Consider the following 18,667-nt stretch of genomic DNA (forward strand, 5'->3'; position numbering starts at 1 on the left):
AGACAAAAGTGGGATACAAAGGTCATTTCAGCTGCATCAAGACCTGACATGGTATTTTGCAAATTCACAGCAGGCATCAAGAGGTTTAAAAATCTCAATTTACACAAGGAAGGAAATTAAATCAGTTGTTTCTAAAAATTCAATAAGTTTGAACTCAGTATTGAAAAAGCATCTATTGTGCTGCTCTAGTATTTAAATGGTGAGTTATGACCGTCTCATCTCAAATTATTATCATCACATGATTAATTCTGAAGAGCTGGTGGTCCTGGTTTGGACAAAGTCCTAAAAAAATAGTCATGTTCTATGATGCACCTTATTCACATGCAGGACTGAAAGTATGACACAGCATATAAAGGATTTTTCATACGATGCTCTTCCTTTTTCCTTTCATATCAAATCCAGAACCGTACAGTACTTGTGTGAAAAAGCAACCCTAATCCAGGCTCTGTAAAGAGTGGGAGCTCTGCCGTGGAGATAACAGGGAGCTGTGGTAATGCTCTTTGAGCAGCAACAACAGACAGACAGCAGATCTGTTCAAACAGCCAGAGTTTATAAAGATAACTGGATTTACAGAAGAGAGTCAGTCTGCTGTGTTACTGCAGAGCGGAGTGAAATGGACAGTGTGTGTGTGTGGAAAGATAAACTGTCTGTTCTACTTATTGTAAAGGAGTAACTGTACACAACAAAAGACTGGGACTAAGAATTCTTAGATGACATAAGGAATAAAAATGCATCACAAAGATAAATTGATAAACGAGGATATCTTTCATTTTTGACTCCAACTTACTGTTAAAAGATGAACACAAAACAATGTCAAATCTTGTGCCAAAATGAGAACTCTTTCATCACCAAAGATACTGATTTAAAATGACTGTCTGCTGCTTGGTGCACCTTAAGAAATCACACATCTGTCACATCAAGCAGAATAAAATAAGAAGCAAGGAAAAAATCAAGGGGAATGTTTGGATTTGTCAACACAGCAACACAACAGGGACTATCTCAAAGTTGTCTCACTTCCTGCCACTGTCATCCATCCATTAATGAGCAGCTTGAAACAGAGTGACTCAGCACTACACCAAAGCTTCCCCTCAGCCTGCTCATTATGTCAGGGACGAGCTGAGACAGAGTCCACAGAGAGCAGCTGTCCTGCAGTCAGACACTGTAGTTCAATGACACAAGTCTCCACAGAGGGATGAAGCATGTGGCTTTCAGATTCACTGATGAGCAGGTGAGTGTGAAGAACACTCAAACACACAGTGAGTGTGCACAAAAGATTACACATCGGGAACAGGGGCTTCTCTAGGAGTCATACTCATGAATTTGAATAGTGAAATGTTAGAGGTCTAGAGGTAGTTCTTAAATCATGTTGTTTTTCCCTGAAAAGGACAATAAGGCTGCACTGATGATGAGTGTAGGTTTCCAAACTGTGAAAATACACAGCAACTGACCAAAGGACTTACACATTTAGAAAGTTGTGTTTTGGTACAATCAAGCATAAGGGTTCATGACACCAGGTCTAGCAGTCTGAAGTTACATAGTCTTATAAAGAAATCAGTACATTAACTGCCATGTCTCCATTACCCTCTACATACATTTTTTCCCCACACCTGACAAGCCCAGAGCACTTTCACTGTCTAAGAGTTTCAAGATATTTAATGTACTGTACACTTTCTTAGAATTGCATTGATTTTCTATTGTTTCATGTGTTTTAAATCATTGTATGATTTTGATTTTTTTTGTTTTTGTGATTCTAAAATATGTCAAAAATAAATGAATAAATAAATAAAGTTTCAGCCCTTTGGGTTCAGGGATGAATCTATGTGCCAGGTGTTAGGTTGAAAAATAGAAGAAAAGAAATAGAATCTTTATTGTCATTGCACAATGCACAACCAAAATTAAGAGTGCAAAAAAACCCTGTCAGTTCAGGTAGATTAAAAAAAAAAACACAAAAAACAAGATAAATACTTTCGTAAAAACACACTAAAACAATTAAGTAAAAAAATAGCAAACAGTGGGGTAAATCAGAGGGGTAAAACTTATTTTCTATCTGTTCTTATTCTGATTGTTCTGAATCTTCTGAGGGCAGCAGCTCAAACAAGTGATTTTTTTGGGTGCAGAGGGTCCCTGAGGATATTTTGATGATACTTTGGGCAGTGGGGATAACCCTCTGCAGCGTCTTTCTATCTGCTGCTGAGCAGCTGGCGTACCACAGATTGAGATATGTGACGGTGACTGTGTGCCAATGTATCTTGCACAGTGAGGCAGCCCTTAATCCTGAAATGTGGTTAAACATAGATCTGACTGAGTGTACCAACCCTCTATTATTGCAACACCCTCTAAATTTCTTTGAAGTGAATATTGTCAGATAGCAGTTGGCCAAAACACCTGCCAATTCTCAAGAAACCCCCACACTTACTTCAGGTGGAAATAAGTTATATTATGACGTGGGATTTCAATCAGATACAAAGTTTTGCATCCACATGAGTTTCTTAAATTAGATCCATGCAAGTCCTTTGATCATCATTCCAAGTCCTCACATCTAAAAAATTGTTTTAATTGTTGCTTTGATCTCAAGATAGATTTTTATCAGGATGAAATTCCTTTAGAAAAACATGAGATTCTGTCGTTACTTCTATGGTTTAAAAAATGATCCTTTAGTATCGTTAACATGATAGAAAACAACAGTTACATGACACACAGCATGTCAGCATCACAGGTAACATGGTAACCTCAAAAACACAAAAGCTAACTTAATAACCTTCCAAAGTTTGCTTCTAGTTTTAACCAAGGGTAAAAAAGCTTCAGTAGCTGAACAGGAAATATAACTCTCTGAAACTATTCAATGGCGAAAACACCAGCAAAAACTTTGGTACACTCTCTGTTGAGACACTGATTGTGCAAACTAGCAATAGCGTACCAGGGTTAGCTTGTTGCGATATTTAATTTAAAGATGCTATGAGAAGGATCTGTTTTGATTGCACTCCCTCGCCATCTTGTGGCCTGGAGTCTCCACACACTGTCATAAATTACTTTTAGTGAGGCGTGTGTTTTGGAATTAAATGGAGATTGGATCAAAACAAATTTTCTTTGTTAAAGACAATTTTTTACTGGATACAACCCATTAAGGTATTTATCAGTACAGATACAAAGTACTATGGTTTGAAACCTGATATCAAGCAAAGGTAACAACAAGTAAACACTGTCAGTTTGTAAGTAGTTTAGTACATGTCTATATTTAGAGCAGCTGGGAGCCTGGTGCTCTAAGACATGTCTGTAATGTGTAACGTTAGTAAATCCTGGTAAGCTACGTCCTGTCAGTCATCTACGGATCAGAGCTAACGTAACCTAACTCTTCATTTTATTGATAGACTCTCAAGTTGGAACAGACCACAGCAGAATAACTGCTGACTGTGGGCTGGACTGAACATTAGCACAAACGGCTTAGCCCCTGTGCTATAGAGTGATACAGCCCGAGCTAAAGGTTAATTAGCCTTTAGCTCAGGATAGATTTAATATATCGGAGAAACTACAGCCTCACTGACCTAAATGACATTTTTCCAGCTTCAGCAGCACATGGCCCAAGATACACTTTTCATTTTTTCTGCTGTATCTTTCTACGGCGTTCTGATATCTGAGCTAATCCAGTCAAATAATAAATTCCCCCAAAATGACAGACTGTCAAGTTCCACTGCTCTTGTAAACTTCAGTTCAGTTCTCAGTCCCCACAGGCACTGTACCATGAATATTCAACTGAGCAACACCTTGGCTCACATTTATGGATCTCTGACACAACACTGAAGCAGCAGAGCCCAGTTTTCCTCCAATCCATTACACTTCTATGTCATATTTGTTTACAATCAATTTGTTGCCACAGCGGACCGGTTGCAAATGCTCAGCAGCCTGAAGGTAGAGGCCATGTTTCAGAGCTACCTCTTCTTGTAACAGTTCAGTGGGTACGCCTTGGTGATGGAGGGAGAGCGGAGGAGGAGAGGAGAGGGGAGAGGAGGGGAGGGGGGCTGTTGAGAGTACAGTCTAACAGAAGAAAGTAGGAAAGGCTGAGGAGGAGAGATACTGCAGGATTCATTATCAACTACAGCAGTGGAGAGTTTAGCAGACATGAGGGAAGCTCCTGAGGGCCTCCTGTATGTACGAATTAACTCTTTTCCCTCATTTACTCCCACAGATCTTTCTCATTATCTCATCCCTCTGTGTTGTTTCTTTTTACATCACTGTCCAGATATTTTTGCTCCTTCAGTAAAGCAGACCATACATCTTATTTATGCTTAGTATCTAAAGCAGCCTCTCTTTGTTTCTTGTAGACTGTTTCTGGTGAGTGAGTAAAAAGAGCATATTTTGGCATAAAAGCCTCTGAGAGTTATCAGAAGGAGACAGGCTCTTTCTGGTTGTCCTGTTTTGTCACAGACAGATATCAAAACCGTATGAGGACACGCTGTGCATGTGTGAAATGACTGCCTGTGTGTGTGTGCGGATGCATTTTGATTAAATGCGGGGTGTGCACACATCCACACAAAGCAGGCTAACACATTTAGAGGGAAAGCGACAGCTCGCCTGTTAATTACTCAAGTTGATGGAGCAGCTGCTGATTCACTCCTGTGTCAGTGGGAATCACAGCGGGGTGCAGAGGCTCAGGCAGGACATGTGAGCATGGAGATGGACGTGCTGTGACTCAGGGCAGAAGCCTTGGAAGGTAAAGGAGAGCTACTGGAGTGGTGTAGTTCAGAGAACAAAGCTGCTTCTGAATGACATAATCACACTTCATCCAATAATCACAGAACTCAACACAGACAAAAAAATAAAGGGCTATTCTGTGAAATGTTTTGAGGTTTTCACGATTGTAATTCTGAAGACTCTGTGTTCATCTCTCAGAAACTTGCCCTCAGAACAACATCTTATGTTCGTCACCCAAACTCAGGGGCAATGTGTTTCCATGGCAACATGTCCTCATACAAACCCTTCCCATTGAAGATGAAACTAATTACACAGCAGGGCCTGTAATTAAGCTAAAGAAAGAAAACATTTTGGTGAGAGTAACCCACAACCACTGTACAAGCATTACAGTAATGAGCTAGATTTTATTAGTAGGGTGCAGCTGTTTGTTTGTTGTGTTTTTGTTTTGAATATTAAGTACAGTATATTTAGCAGATGGGTTGCTTATTTTTGCCCACTGGATTTTCACGATTACATATAATCATTACCTGCATGTCTTGATCCTGATAGGTCAAAACCACCTAACAGCAGTTATGACATCTTGTCCAGACGATTGTTATTCTCTCTACGTTGGCTTGGAGCAATCATCTATTCAGCTCATCAAAATGCTTCTGCTCCTGACTGGAAAGAAACCACATCACACCTGTGCTGAACTCCCTCCAGTCCATAACACCATTGATTTTACAATTTTCTGTTTACTAACAAGTCCCTCAACAGATTGGCACAATCCTTCTGAGTTAATTTACATATGCACTGCAAAAAACTGAAATCTTATCAATTCATTCACCTGACCAGTCCATAAAAATGTCTTATTTCAAGTTATTTTAAGATAAAAATGAGGTCTACATTGCCTGTAACAAGTAACAAAATCTGCCAGTAGGGAAAGAGAAATGTGCTTGTATCAAGACATTATTTTTATCCTGACAAGCACATATTTCCTGCATTTTTTTTTACTTGTTAGACTTTATTTTTGTCTTTAACTTGAAATTAGATCTTTTTCTGGGCTGTTCAGGTGAAAGAGGTCAATATTGAGTCTAAAAAGACATTTTTACTAAAAACACGAGATAAGATTTCAGTTTTTTGCAGTGTAGAAAACCCACAGAGCCTTAGCAGGAGCTATTGAAAGCTTCTCTTCCCTTTGCCTTCTCCTCAAGATGAAAGCTACTTGTTAGACTTTATTTTTGTCTTTAACTTGAAATTAGATCTTTTTCTGGGCTGTTCAGGTGAAAGAGGTCAATATTGAGTCTAAAAAGACATTTTTACTAAAAACACGAGATAAGATTTCAGTTTTTTGCAGTGTAGAAAACCCACAGAGCCTTAGCAGGAGCTATTGAAAGCTTCTCTTCCCTTTGCCTTCTCCTCAAGATGAAAGCATGAATAATCTGACGGATCTCACAACCTATTATTGATACGTTGTGTTTATTGTTGTATTACTCTACCTTTTCCCTTCTACCCTTCATTTTTTATCTCGATTTACAAAAAAAAACATAGTGAATTTAAAGTTTTATGACTATTACCTCGGGTTAGCAGTGCAAAAGGTCCTATAAACTTTTCAGTATGTTTTTACAAATGTGGGGTGAAAGGGTTTGAGATTGACAACAGTTTAAAGGATGAATGCAATAAGGTTTCTTCATACCTGCTCTGAACTATGCCTCAGAAACTGTAATCAGATTGGATGATCAGATTTCATGACACAAAGTCTTGAAATCTCCTTTTTCCCCTCAAAAAATAAAAGCAAACCTCATGCAAATAATTAGACACTTAGGATACTCCGCCATTTACAAACCATGCATTAGGTGGGAATATTTACCACTCTATAAACTTCAGTGTTTGGAAAAATATATATATATATACTAACACAACAGGTGGGCTGCGTTCAGGCTTCACAGTGAATAAAGCATATTGTTTATGCACAGGTGGACTTTAAGACTCAAGGGAGACAAAAACCAATGAGGATACAAAGTGATGCAAGCAAAACAGAAGTGCTTAAAAACTGCAAAGGATGACAGAAAGGTTTCCCCAGAATGCATCAGTCAGCATGACTCTTTACAGCACCTTCGCTCTCAAGGTAAAACAGAGGGACAATCAAAGTCTGAATCTGCTTGTTCTGTTTGATAAAAGTCACCTGCTGCTCAGACCATGAGCATAAAGAGTGAGAAAATTCAAATCTTCAAGGAGTCAGATTTAGTGGATTACATAAGAAATCATGGGTGACTGTTTCCTAAAATGCTCCAGCTGTAGAGGCACTGAGCAGGGGATGAAGATGATGACAGAATGCAAAAAGATGGTCAAACAACACAGAAATAGCGATCTATGAATAGAAAAAGTCAGTGAATTTATGGCATAGAAATGCTGAGTCCTTATCGTAAAGAGAGGTGTACATAGTGTGTCTGTGTGTGCGGGGGGGGGGCTCTAAACCAGTGAGAGTGGGGGATTATGATAAGCTTCATCTTTTACAAGATTTCAAATACGGCAATAAGTAGCCTGGAGTGGTTAAGAAAAAGAGTTTTCAAGGGGAGATTTGGAGAGCTGGGAAACTGCCCAGTAGAGGGCGTCCCACACCCACTGGAGTACAGTAGAGCACAGCACATGCACGCGGACATGGACGCACAAACACATAGTGCAGCATCTTAATCATATTCACCAGCTGGATATACCAATCTTTTCACGACTCTAACTCTAAAGGCTTCCTCTAATCTCACTTGCTCTTCATCTTTCCCAAATGTTCCACTCCTCTTTCTAAAACCATTCGTCTCTTTCCTCGAGCATTACACCACATTTTTAAACTCATGTCTTCCCTCCTGCCGACGCAGGCCTGACTCATCACTACTCACTGATGAGTACGCCCTCCACTGCTGGTGTGAATTTATGCTGTCATCTGTTTAGCATATGCAAATACATCAGCACCAGATCATCACATGTGCACAGAGAAGTAATGCTGATGAAAAATTGCCACAATGCAGTCTTTGCATCTGCTGACACCATGTTGCCATGGAGACAGCTATGCCAAGGTAGACTTTATAAATTCAAAGGGAACAGCCAGCACTGAGGTTGTTAGTAACTGTGCCAGAGTGCAGTGCAGAAGTTGCTCAGATAAAGCTCTGACGTTCCAGATGGATCTGGGGGCTGAATGATGATCTGTAAACTCTGGTGGAAGCAAAGTCAGAAGATGGTCGATACATCTTTGAAGAGAGTTCAAGAGAAGAGCCATGCACCGTCTTTTGACAGCTCAGTACATCAGAACACAAACACACATAAATATTTAGGCGAGGCAAACCATAGATGTATTCTTAATCCTGACTCATTTCAAAATTTTAGAAGACCACACATAAGGATATTCATGACTATGTGGCATGACAATCTTTTGATCACACCACAGACTGTAGAAGGGACTGATAACTAATGAAAGTTTCAGAAAAAAAAGAAGACTTGAACACCATGCAGCCTAACATTATCTTCATATCACCACAGCATAGAGATGTGAAAACGTCTCTATGAGGTCTACTTATTCATCAAAGTTTGACCACAGCTACATTAGAATGATCAAGTTTTTGACCTGTACTGCAGCTAGACACTAGGGGGGCAGTTCTGTGGCAAAACCACTTCCAGCCAAAGGAGATGATGTCCATTTTTTTTTAAATAGTCTATGGATCACACATACTACATGATTCCACAAAACCACACTCTTAAAGTGTGGCACTAAAAGAGGATTTTCAGCTCATCCTGTCTCTTTGTCCTGGCAGACTACCTGCGTTTGTTTATATCCAGCACGCCAAGTGCGGACTGATACACTAAGCGGCGAGCTTAGCCAGCTGTGGCTCTGTAGCGTAGGAAGCGCTGTTTTACAACACGATGAGAACTAGAGCCTTATTTAGCGGTGTTTTTGTGTGAAAGTAAAGCGCTGAAAATTCTCTAAATAAAGTGTGAATGCAGACCCATATCAGATTTTTTCGGTGGGAGTCTGTTTATTTGTGTTTTTGGTCAAGTAAAAATGGCCCCGTCTGAGTGCAGAGGAAACCGTCAGACGAGCAGGGAGGGGGTCTTTGGTGCGTGTGCCTTGGGCTTCTGCTGCACAAAAACACTGCTGTAGGGGTAATTTCTGCCCTAAACCTTGTGATAGGACCCAACTTGTTCCATCCCGGAGTATCACTTAAATGCTCCCTCTTTCATGCTTTGGCTAACGATTGTGTTGACATAAGATTTCAAAGATGCTTGCAGATCAAACGTGACTTATAAGTTTGATTTTATTACAGTACGTTAATTTTTAGCACGTTACGTTTAGCACATTTTCTTTCTTTAAATGCACTTATTGTCAATATCAGTTATTGCAGCAGCGTTAAGTGACCTAAATTGACACAAAATCAGATCACGCCCACTGGAGTGAATATGTCCATATGTGGCTTATCATCTAATGTGTCTCAGACAGAAGCCACTTTTCTTTTTTAAAGCAAATGAAAGTTGGTTTGTTAGAAAGTGCAGTCCAACTCATGTTATGTCAACTTTCAATTCAATTTATATCTGCGCTGTAGCCTGCTAAATAATGTGTATTATAAGAATAATGAACTAAGACCACAACTTACTCTTCATGGAAGGACAATGTCTTGTTTTTGTACCCTTGGAAAAGTTTTCAAGCTTCAAGTTTACATATTCATAAGGTTATCAAAAGGTTATTTTAATAAGCGTCCACTCTGTTAGAACACCCAGTTCTGAGACCAGTCAAGTGGTGCACCCTCGGGTCTTACATATTCATGCACTGATTTCAACACACCTCAACTAAAAACAGAGATTCAGCAGAGTCTCCTGTGAGAAAAGTTAAAGTCTGGTCAAATTTTACACAAAATGTCTTCACACACTTCTCTGCTGTTCATTTTGGCAGCAGCAAGCCCCACTCACACAGAGCACATACAAAAAAAAGAAGAGGGAGAGAGTACTGTGCATTCAGTCAAAATCTGGACCAAGATTTTTTCCAAGCAACATTTAGACTACTCATTTAAAGGGTTGTAAAGCTTATCTGCTTAAGAGGTGATGATCTTGTCTGCATGCCCCATCAAACATTAATTTCACGCTGATGTCTCGTGCTTCGTTCCAACTCAAAGTCCTGAGAACAAGCAACTAAAGCCTAACAAGATGGCAAGTAGCTGCTTATCCCCAAGGTTGCTGCACCCTTGCTCTCATCTGCATTTGGGTCACACATGGGACACCCTCATCTAGCTTTCTGGTCGTGTGCGAGAACCAACATCTTAGGTGGATATGTTTTTGTACTCCACAGAACACAACAGAGGACAAGGAGTTCACTGCAGAAAGGCTGGAAGATAGCAAAATGGCCCTGAGTCTGATAAATGAGCAAGTGGCTGTGCAGTGGCTACACATCGGGGCAGTGTTAGTGAGCTTTTGTTAGTGGGATGGATGGTGTGGGAGCCCATGGGCATGCAGCCTCTTTGCAGTTGAGAGGTTAGAGAGGCGCCAAGAGTGAACGCACAAAGAGGTAGAAGAAGTCATTACTGTGAGGGCTGCGGCCAGGTACCTGAGTATATCTCCCTGCTCTTCAATTTCATCAGCAACCTCTTCACACCTGCAACGATGTGAAGAAGCCTGTCATCACAAGTTTTCAAAAACTGCTCCCAACTTTTTTCCCTCCCAGTGACATGTAGGTGTAAAGAGTATAGCCACAGAAATGGTTTTGAAAAATGTTCATTTTGCAAGAGACTGATTTGTGCAGTAGCAGTAAGAGTACAAAGTGTGGGAGAAAATGCAATAAGGAAGAGTGTGTGTAGCCAGCAGAAGATCTATGAGCTCACAGATGTTAAGAGCAAACTCGCAAACAGGTAGACAGACAAATGTGACCCACCCACTGAGCACTCATTCCCCAGCATCAGCACCCATTCATTACTCCCACTGACTGGCTCTCTCCTTCTGTCTCTGCTCTGTGTGTGTCCGCTGTGTTTGGTGGAGAGAGGACATCAGTTTGCTCCTTACCTGTGTTCCTGTCAGGTAAGATACAGCAATGCTTCTGCAGTATGCCTGGCAACACCTACCAAGAGAAGAGAAAGAGTGGGGGAGATACATTAATATCACAGCAGCAGCTGAAAGCATAAACAAAGTGGAGCTGAGAGGAAAACGCACTGAGCCGTGCTGTGACCTACGATTACAGAGTGGCAACGGATACTCATTTCTTACATCATTTGCATCAAAAGGAGCAACTCCCATATTTATCCAGGACCCAGGTTATCTGAGCAGCAGAGCACTAAATGACGGTCCCGCTGTGAATATGTGTGTGTGAAATGTTCATTTTTAACGGTGTGTCTCTGATTCAATCTCCAAACAGTGAAAGGTGGGTTAAATGGTGCGTGAAGGAATTGATATGATGTGCTAATATTCCAGTGGAGCTCCATTCACCATATTCGGCAGCCATTTTCTTCTAACATGGGAGCCTGAAATGCACTCCAGTATCTTTAAGATTTAAAAATATACATACTTTAACATTAATAAATATCCTGATTGAACCCACAACTGAAAGGACAACTGGATGTTAATATGTCGGGAGATTTAACATTTTTCAAAGTAAAATTAAACATTTGGTTTTATTGGTTTTCTAACCCAGTGGTTCTCAAATGGGGGTACACAATGGGTACAGGGGGTACACAAGATTTAACAATGTATATGAAAACAAATATGAACCAAGCAAAATTCCAAAAACACCATTTACTTAATGTTTGAATCAAATATTAGTTTAAGTTCATAAACACACTAGTACAGTGCTGTGTTTTACCTTTTTTTATTTCAACAAAAACTTCTTTACGCTTTTTAGGGGGTACCTGGCAGAAAAACAAAACATATGATAGGGGGTACATCACTTCAAAAAAAAAATTGAGAACCACCGTTCAAACCCACACTGCTAACTTTAGCAAACAACCAATTTAAGCTAACTTTGACCTAGCATGATCTGCTTAAATTCTTAGCTTAAAGCTGAACAGCAAATGAATGCCAATGTTAGCTATTGTCTCACCAGAACAAAAAGCTTATTAAATACACCAATGTAAGAAGAAATGTGGCTTTATTTTTCTTTACATTTCTCTTATCGACGTTTCTTACCCCTGAAGTGCACCAGATACGTCAACTGCGACTCCGTTGCGCTGCATCTTTACTGCTAACTTTGTTCAGTCCGACGAGCAGCGTGACTGACAGAAAGCTGGAGTCACGAGGCTGAGGAGTTCCCGCGCTTCCCACTCCATTGATAGACCATTGTTGGGCTGTAAAACCCCAAACCTGTTGACTCCTGGGCCCGTATGCGCGCTCAGTCATTATGGAACGGCCCGTTTGTCGGCTGCGTTAGCTGCGTGTATGACTGGAAATACTTGGCCGGTTGACTAATGACACCAAGAGACGCAGGTGCAGATTACGTCATAATTAAGGGGAACCCCCTGGAAAACCCTATCAAAAAATTCGAACTGCGCATGCCTTCTACACATTGACAGCAGTAATCCTGGCGAGCGGTTACAGTGTGACTGAGAGACGATCAAAAAACATCAATAATACATATGGACGAACCGCTGTTATCCGTGAGTCAATCAGGTAAACAAAGAGAAAGTTTGGCGATCTTGAACAGAGTACATGCGTGTGGTGTTTCCGAGCGCATCGTAGAAAACCTCAATAATTAAATTAATACGATGAAAGCTGCTTTGCGGAACAAGTGCAGCAGCAATGCTCCAGTACCCTTTGAAGCAGTTACACGACCTTTGAAAACTGATGGCAGTGAGCCTCGCCGGTTTTTCATTTTCTGGATCAAAATATTGCAAAATCAGGCTGCACAAACAGATGCCATTCATCATCTGTTTTTTTTCACAACCAGATAGTTGAGCATTGTGGCAGCATTAACGATGAACTGCAGTCCCTGCAAGTGACTGCTACGGATTAGATCTGATCCAAACTGCTTTCAAAGAGAGCCACGTTTGATTTTGTCAGAATGACCAAGCACTAGCAGCTCTTACTGGACGTACTGACCATAGACTGTAAAAAAAAAAAAAAAAAAAAAAATATATATATATATATATATATATATATATATATATATATATATATATATATATATATATATATATATATATATATATATATATACAGTTTATGGTACTGACTTTTTTTTTTTGGCAGGATCAGGGTCTGGATTCTTCATGATTGGTTTTCATCATGTTTTTAAGCCTATTTTGACCTTCAAACATTATTTATCATTATTATTATTATTATCTTTATTTTAGCATTTTTGTCTGTTTAGAACAATTTGATATCTTTAATCAAATCTTGTGTCCTCTAATTCCACATTATTATCAACAGAAAAAAAAACATTAATTTTATATGCATCAATATGGTATATTGTCTTTCCTATCTTAAGTAGTAGCAATCTGATTTTTTCAACTTGAATTTTTGGATCTGAACTTTGACCAGTTGAATTTAGGAAGATGAAGTCAGGACAAACAAATTCTGATACATGGTTTTCATGGCAAAATAATTCAGTGCAATTAATTCAGTGGTGTTTTTGTTTCAGTATTTAGAATTCAGTGGCTGTTGCTACCATACACTTTCACATCATGATGAATACATTATTCAAACCAGTCATCTGTAAGAGTTTCTGCAGAATGTATGGGGCTTTAGCTTTGTGCAATACTTAATGTTCATTTAAAAAGCTGCAGAATGCTACTGATTTATCACGCAACATGAATTTATACGACCTATTCACTGAAACACAGCAGCCTGACAATAAAGCAGGACTTGAGCTTTGCACTATGAGCGTGACTCCAGAGTAAAATGGCCTCTGTGTATCAAGTTCAATTGGAGCAGCAAAGGGATAAAATAGTGCTCAACTAAGAAAAGGTTGGCAAAGTTGTAGTCCGTGCGCTCTGGTCACATCAACAGACCAATTTTAGAAGCTTTCACTGCCCCGTCAGCAGCTCTGCGATGCCAGGAGGTTGTAGCAGCAAATACAACAGCCCATTATTGCACTGCTCACAAGCCTGAGGTGGGCATACTGATCAATAATGCATGCTTACAATCTAGCCAGTGAAGAGTCATTTTAAATTGTGATCAATCCAAAGTCTTGTCTTTGCTGTTATTATTGGGCTTCTATCTGTAAACTGGCCAACTACAGGTGGGAAGCAAAGTATGCTGTTTTAACTTCTTCGTAGGACTGGATTACAGCAAAGCTTGTGACTTGAGCTGTCAGAACCAGTGTTCATAATGCAGAATATGCAGGAGATTTCTAGAAAGAGGCCCAAAGAATCAGGTGTGTAGGTGGCTCAGCAGGTGTCTTTGTCCATGTGTCTAACAGTCTTTTTGTTGTCTTTAATGACTGCCATGATAGAGGCAGACCTCTTCTTTCTCTGGACTCTATTTTGCATCAGAGTATTATTACATTCCTTTACATCCCTAGCTATCTCAGCTTCTCTCGCTGGGTTTTACTTTTATCTGCAGCTGAACATGACTGATCAGATATGTGTCCTTTTTTAATTTAACCCAGACGAATATAAAAACGGTCCCTCTTGGAGAGAGAGAAGTCCAGAAATGAAAATTAGAAAAGACCTCCTATGGCTTGTCTCTGAGGGACATTCAATGAGATATCAACTCACTGCATCATTCATACAGGAGGAGAGCCTCAAGCACACAGACTCTCATTATACACTCTCATTTTCTGATCTGCCAGCAGCATATCAAGAAGAAATCCTGCCATCAAAAGACTGTTTCATAAAGTGCATTTTCTCCTTCAGTCATCCGTGTTCATGCCTGTTAATTGAAAAGTAGTTTGGCCCTCATGTGTTCTTAGTTGGAGTTTTACTAAAAGATTTAAAACCTGTTAAAGCCTCCTGCTTGTTGCAATGGCAAGTTCCCATCACAAAAGCTTTACCAAAGAGTGAAAGAAACATATTTCACCACCTGTGATGGCTACATGCAGCCAACCAGTAAAAAAAAAAAACTTAATTTACACTCTCAACTCATTGGTTTCACAACAATTATTCATAATGAGGTTGCAAATTTGTTATATATGATGTTGTTCCCTCATTATATCATTTTTACACTGACAGATTTCACGTTGTAATATTTAACATGTTTCTGATATATTACTCTTTTTTCTTCTTTTAAGTTACCTGGCTGTCTGTATTTCCTTGTTGGCACAAAAGGTGTGTCTAAGGGCTTCACACCTCTTTGTACTGGAGCCAGTTCATTGGAAGGGACCAAGTGCCCCAGTGTCATGGGGGGATTTTGGTTTGACAAGGTGTATTTAGTTGCTCTTGGTATCCTTTTTGTTGACTCCCTGTGTTCTCTCTGGTTTGGACAAACTTTTGAGGCTGTCAAAAAATTTGTGTTGAGAAAGATTAACCATTCAGACTTGGTGACATCTAGTGGCTGGTAATAATCATAACAGTCCTATCAATTATGGTCTGAAGCACCATGAGCTTTTCAGCTGTCATAGTCATGGTTTCATTTCTAAAAGGGAAAAGTCCATGTATGCTGTGATTTATTTGATAAAAACATCTATTGGGCCTTCTTTTTCTTTTTATTCAGCTGCACTGAATATTTATGTTTGTTTGTTTATGTTGCAAATAAGCTACCATGGGTTGTAACAAAGCTTTCAAGTTTTATATTTTGTGGAAGATGTAGAGTATTTATAAAGCTTTTTGGTTGTTGCTTGATTTATTTCCTGGGCTTTTGTCTTTTAGCTTTATGTGTGATACCTGTATTACAGTTTTAGGTCACTTTGAAAAGCCTAGATATAAAATAAGATATAAAATCAGCTGATGCTTTTTGAACATTTACTTTTTTCTGTCTGAGCTTTCTCCCCTCTCATTTCACAAACAGACTACACAGAAGAAAAACTCTGCATCAACATTACTCATGACTGTAATCTCTCAAAGCAGCAAATCAAACAACACAACTCCTAAGCTAGGTGCCAGAGAGCCCTGCGCTGCTAACACCAGTGCCCCAGGTGTGTCTTGTAATTGGCAGACCAATTTGAGCTCCACTCCATTCAGACAGCCACAGCCTTATTTCAAATCACCACCAGCTCCACAATCTGTCATCCAGGGAAGGCCAAACAGACTGTTTGCAAGGTATATGTTTTGGAAGACATGCCTCCCATATGGTCTGTAGAGTCTGCTGCTTTCAGAGAACTAATCACCAAAGTAGCAGTGAGGCTACAGACAAAGTACATTAATAAGATTGTTGAAGAAGAAATAATTAAAGCCAAAGTAAATAATCTTTTTTTACAATACAGGGACTCAGTTATTCAAACACTTGTAAACAGTGGTTACAGTCACTCATTTTTGGTAAGGTACAAACAATGATCCCGTGTTGCTCCATTTCTTAAATAACTAGAAAAGCACTCAGAGAGCGCTGACCTCCGCCAAGCAAATTGCTATTGTCATGCAACACTTTAGTCCTACTTTAATGTTATACTCCCTTTCAGCAGACTGTCTGCTACAATTTGGTGTTAATTTCAGGTTTGTACCATAATTAGTTACCTAATAGTGTTGAAAATGATGATGACCCAGTACATATTTCATATACCAGATCTTAGTCCAGATTATTGCCAGGATCTGGATCGTACTTTTACATCTGTCAGAAATTATGGTGACCTTGTCTTGTATTGTTTTGCAAAGCAATCTGACCATTTATGGTGGAGTTATGTACACATATGGTGAAAACAGCCCTATCTCACAATGATAAAGAATCCTTTAAAAAACTCCCTGGATCCAGACAGTGATCTGGATCACCTCCAAAATATAATCACTTCTTCCTTATCTCATTTTGAGCATTACCTGAAAATTTAATCAAGATCCGTTTGTAACTTTTTGAGTTATGTTGTTCACAGACAAACAAACTCCCAAAAATATACACTGAGAGTTTTGAGCCGGACTTTTTGGCAAGTCCAACTAGTCAAATAATTCTGAACTAAAAGACTCTGGTTACCCACAATGTAACACTAAGTTTATCCCCTAACATGAACCAATGGTATTGACATAAACTGCAGATTTAGCCATTGTTAAACTGACTTACGCAGAATGGCTCAATCTGTGCACTTTTTGAGTCAAATGATACTCCTTAGAAAAAGCTGATGTATCTCCTGAATTTATTGGTTTTTAATTCTTTGCACAGATTTTATGGATATCTGTGGAAAAAAAAAAAACTGGTGGGCCTAACACAGATATGTCTGATCGATGCGACTTCCTGTCTGTCCTCCACAGAAGTGAGAAAGATATGATGAAGATATAAATGATGTCAACAAACAGACATGTTTGTCAGTTTTCACATCATGACATATTTTGATGAAGAAAAGCAAATCACTGTGCCATTTCATTTCAGCTGTGTCTCTTCTTTCTGCGTTTATGCCTTCTTTTGTATGACATGCAACAAAATTCTGTTGAGTAAACAAGTGATGAAGCATGTTTTCCTGAAGATAAAAATAACTCTCTCTGCAGAGCTGAGAGATACGGTGATTGGTTTGTAATGACTCCAACAGCTGCATAATGTACACTCATAATACATGCTGGCTAGCTGGCTGGCACACACTTGTACTGGGGGAGTGTGGGAAACACACTGTCAGGGACACTCTTCAGTTTTTCACACACAGAGTTGTCACTTTCCTGTGGTTACGCTTTAAAAGGATTGAAGTCTGGAGTCTGGGAGTCAGATTTTACATAAGAAAATGTGCTAGGCATCCATTGTTTGTCTTTTTAAACTCATCTTGGGATGAGCACTGGAGAGGATTTGTGCCAGTATGTTTTAAAGGAGGCAGATTTACGAGATAAAACAGGACAATCTTGTGGATAACTGGGACAACTGGGAATGCAAGACCCGCAAGAATCAGCCTTGATATTTCTGGTATTTGTAAAGATTTATTTTCAAGCATTGTGCATTGACTTGAAAAGCTGGATTAATTCAAACTCCATTCAAAGCTGGTCTCATTTTTACCAATAGCAGACACACTAGAAGTGGCCTTGATTGAACCAAACCATCATCAGTTATTTATGCTACCATATCTAATCTACAGATACTTCAAAAGAAAAACAGACCCTTGTAAACAATTCAAAGCTGTGTCACTGCAGTCTTGTTAATGGTTTCCCAAAGCCAATGAGTCAATTAGTTAATAATAGGCCTCATTTAGCAATATTGTTGCACATTACAGTCCTCCAATGAGACTGGTTGCTGTTTTCTTGCAGCTTGAGGCTGCATGAAAAAGGATTCCATGGAGACATCATTAAGAGCCCCTGAATGAAATGTTGCTACTATCTCTCTGGGTTATAGACCTGTTACAGCTCAGGGCACATGGGCTAGATATGCATGAGATGGAAGTTCAGTAAAGCATACTATATTGGCCATAAAGCAGATTACAAAAAGTAATTTTCCTTGTAGACATGATTTATCTTGTCTCCTAGGTTTTAAAGTAGGGAAATTATTATGAATAGTAGGAAAGCATCAGCTATCATTGTCTTTTCAGCACACTGGCAAAGTTGATCTTCATTACAATATGGAATTATCAGCATCGGCCACATACTTTTATAACAGGTGCCCGCAGAAAAAAAGTTTATTGCCACCAGACTAAAGTGGTGCAACTGTCTAATTTCTACTAATTCGAAAAGTTTCTACACGCACTTCAAACAAAAAGCTATTCTCTTGGACTATTTTGTATCACAGAGACTGATTTACTTTATAGTGCACCTCAAAGAAGAGAACAGAAATATGACTGAAAATGAAACGGAAAAAGGGAAGTAACCAAATGCATGAGCATTAATGGAGATAGACAATGAAATGGGAAAACTCAGGTGAGTCACACACCATTTGAGGCCTCAAAGAAACTTTTCTCTCTGATATCGGCTCTCTAAAAATGACCCCAGATATAAAAGTACTGATTACCTTTCCTCCCTGAAAGTCCATTTGTCTGGGAGATTGT

The 18,667-nt window shown here is 39.4% G+C and overlaps 1 protein-coding gene across 4 annotated transcripts in view; it reads right to left on the reverse strand.

The window, feature by feature from the left end:
• The window catches only part of dlgap2a (discs, large (Drosophila) homolog-associated protein 2a), a 251,386-nt gene that overhangs the window by 226,922 nt on the left and 5,797 nt on the right, over positions 1-18,667 (reverse strand). The window contains exons 1-3 of one of the 4 annotated variants that reach the window (XM_074691344.1): positions 11,821-12,082; positions 10,705-10,759; positions 10,253-10,300 (exon numbers count right to left, since the gene is read on the reverse strand). In XM_074691344.1, coding sequence (XP_074547445.1) covers positions 10,253-10,283 — 31 coding nt within the window. In that variant the 5' untranslated portion in view covers positions 10,284-10,300; positions 10,705-10,759; positions 11,821-12,082. Of the gene's footprint in view, positions 1-10,252; positions 10,301-10,704; positions 10,760-11,820; positions 12,083-18,667 lie in introns of those variants that run through there. The other 3 variants (XM_074691350.1, XM_074691349.1, XM_074691343.1) reach the window with 3 other exon arrangements.

This window comes from Halichoeres trimaculatus, unplaced genomic scaffold (assembly GCF_033239565.1).
Source record: "Halichoeres trimaculatus isolate MK-OKI-2021-1 unplaced genomic scaffold, fHalTri1.1 fHalTri1_scaffold_17, whole genome shotgun sequence".
Taxonomy (NCBI): Eukaryota; Metazoa; Chordata; class Actinopteri; order Labriformes; family Labridae; genus Halichoeres; species Halichoeres trimaculatus.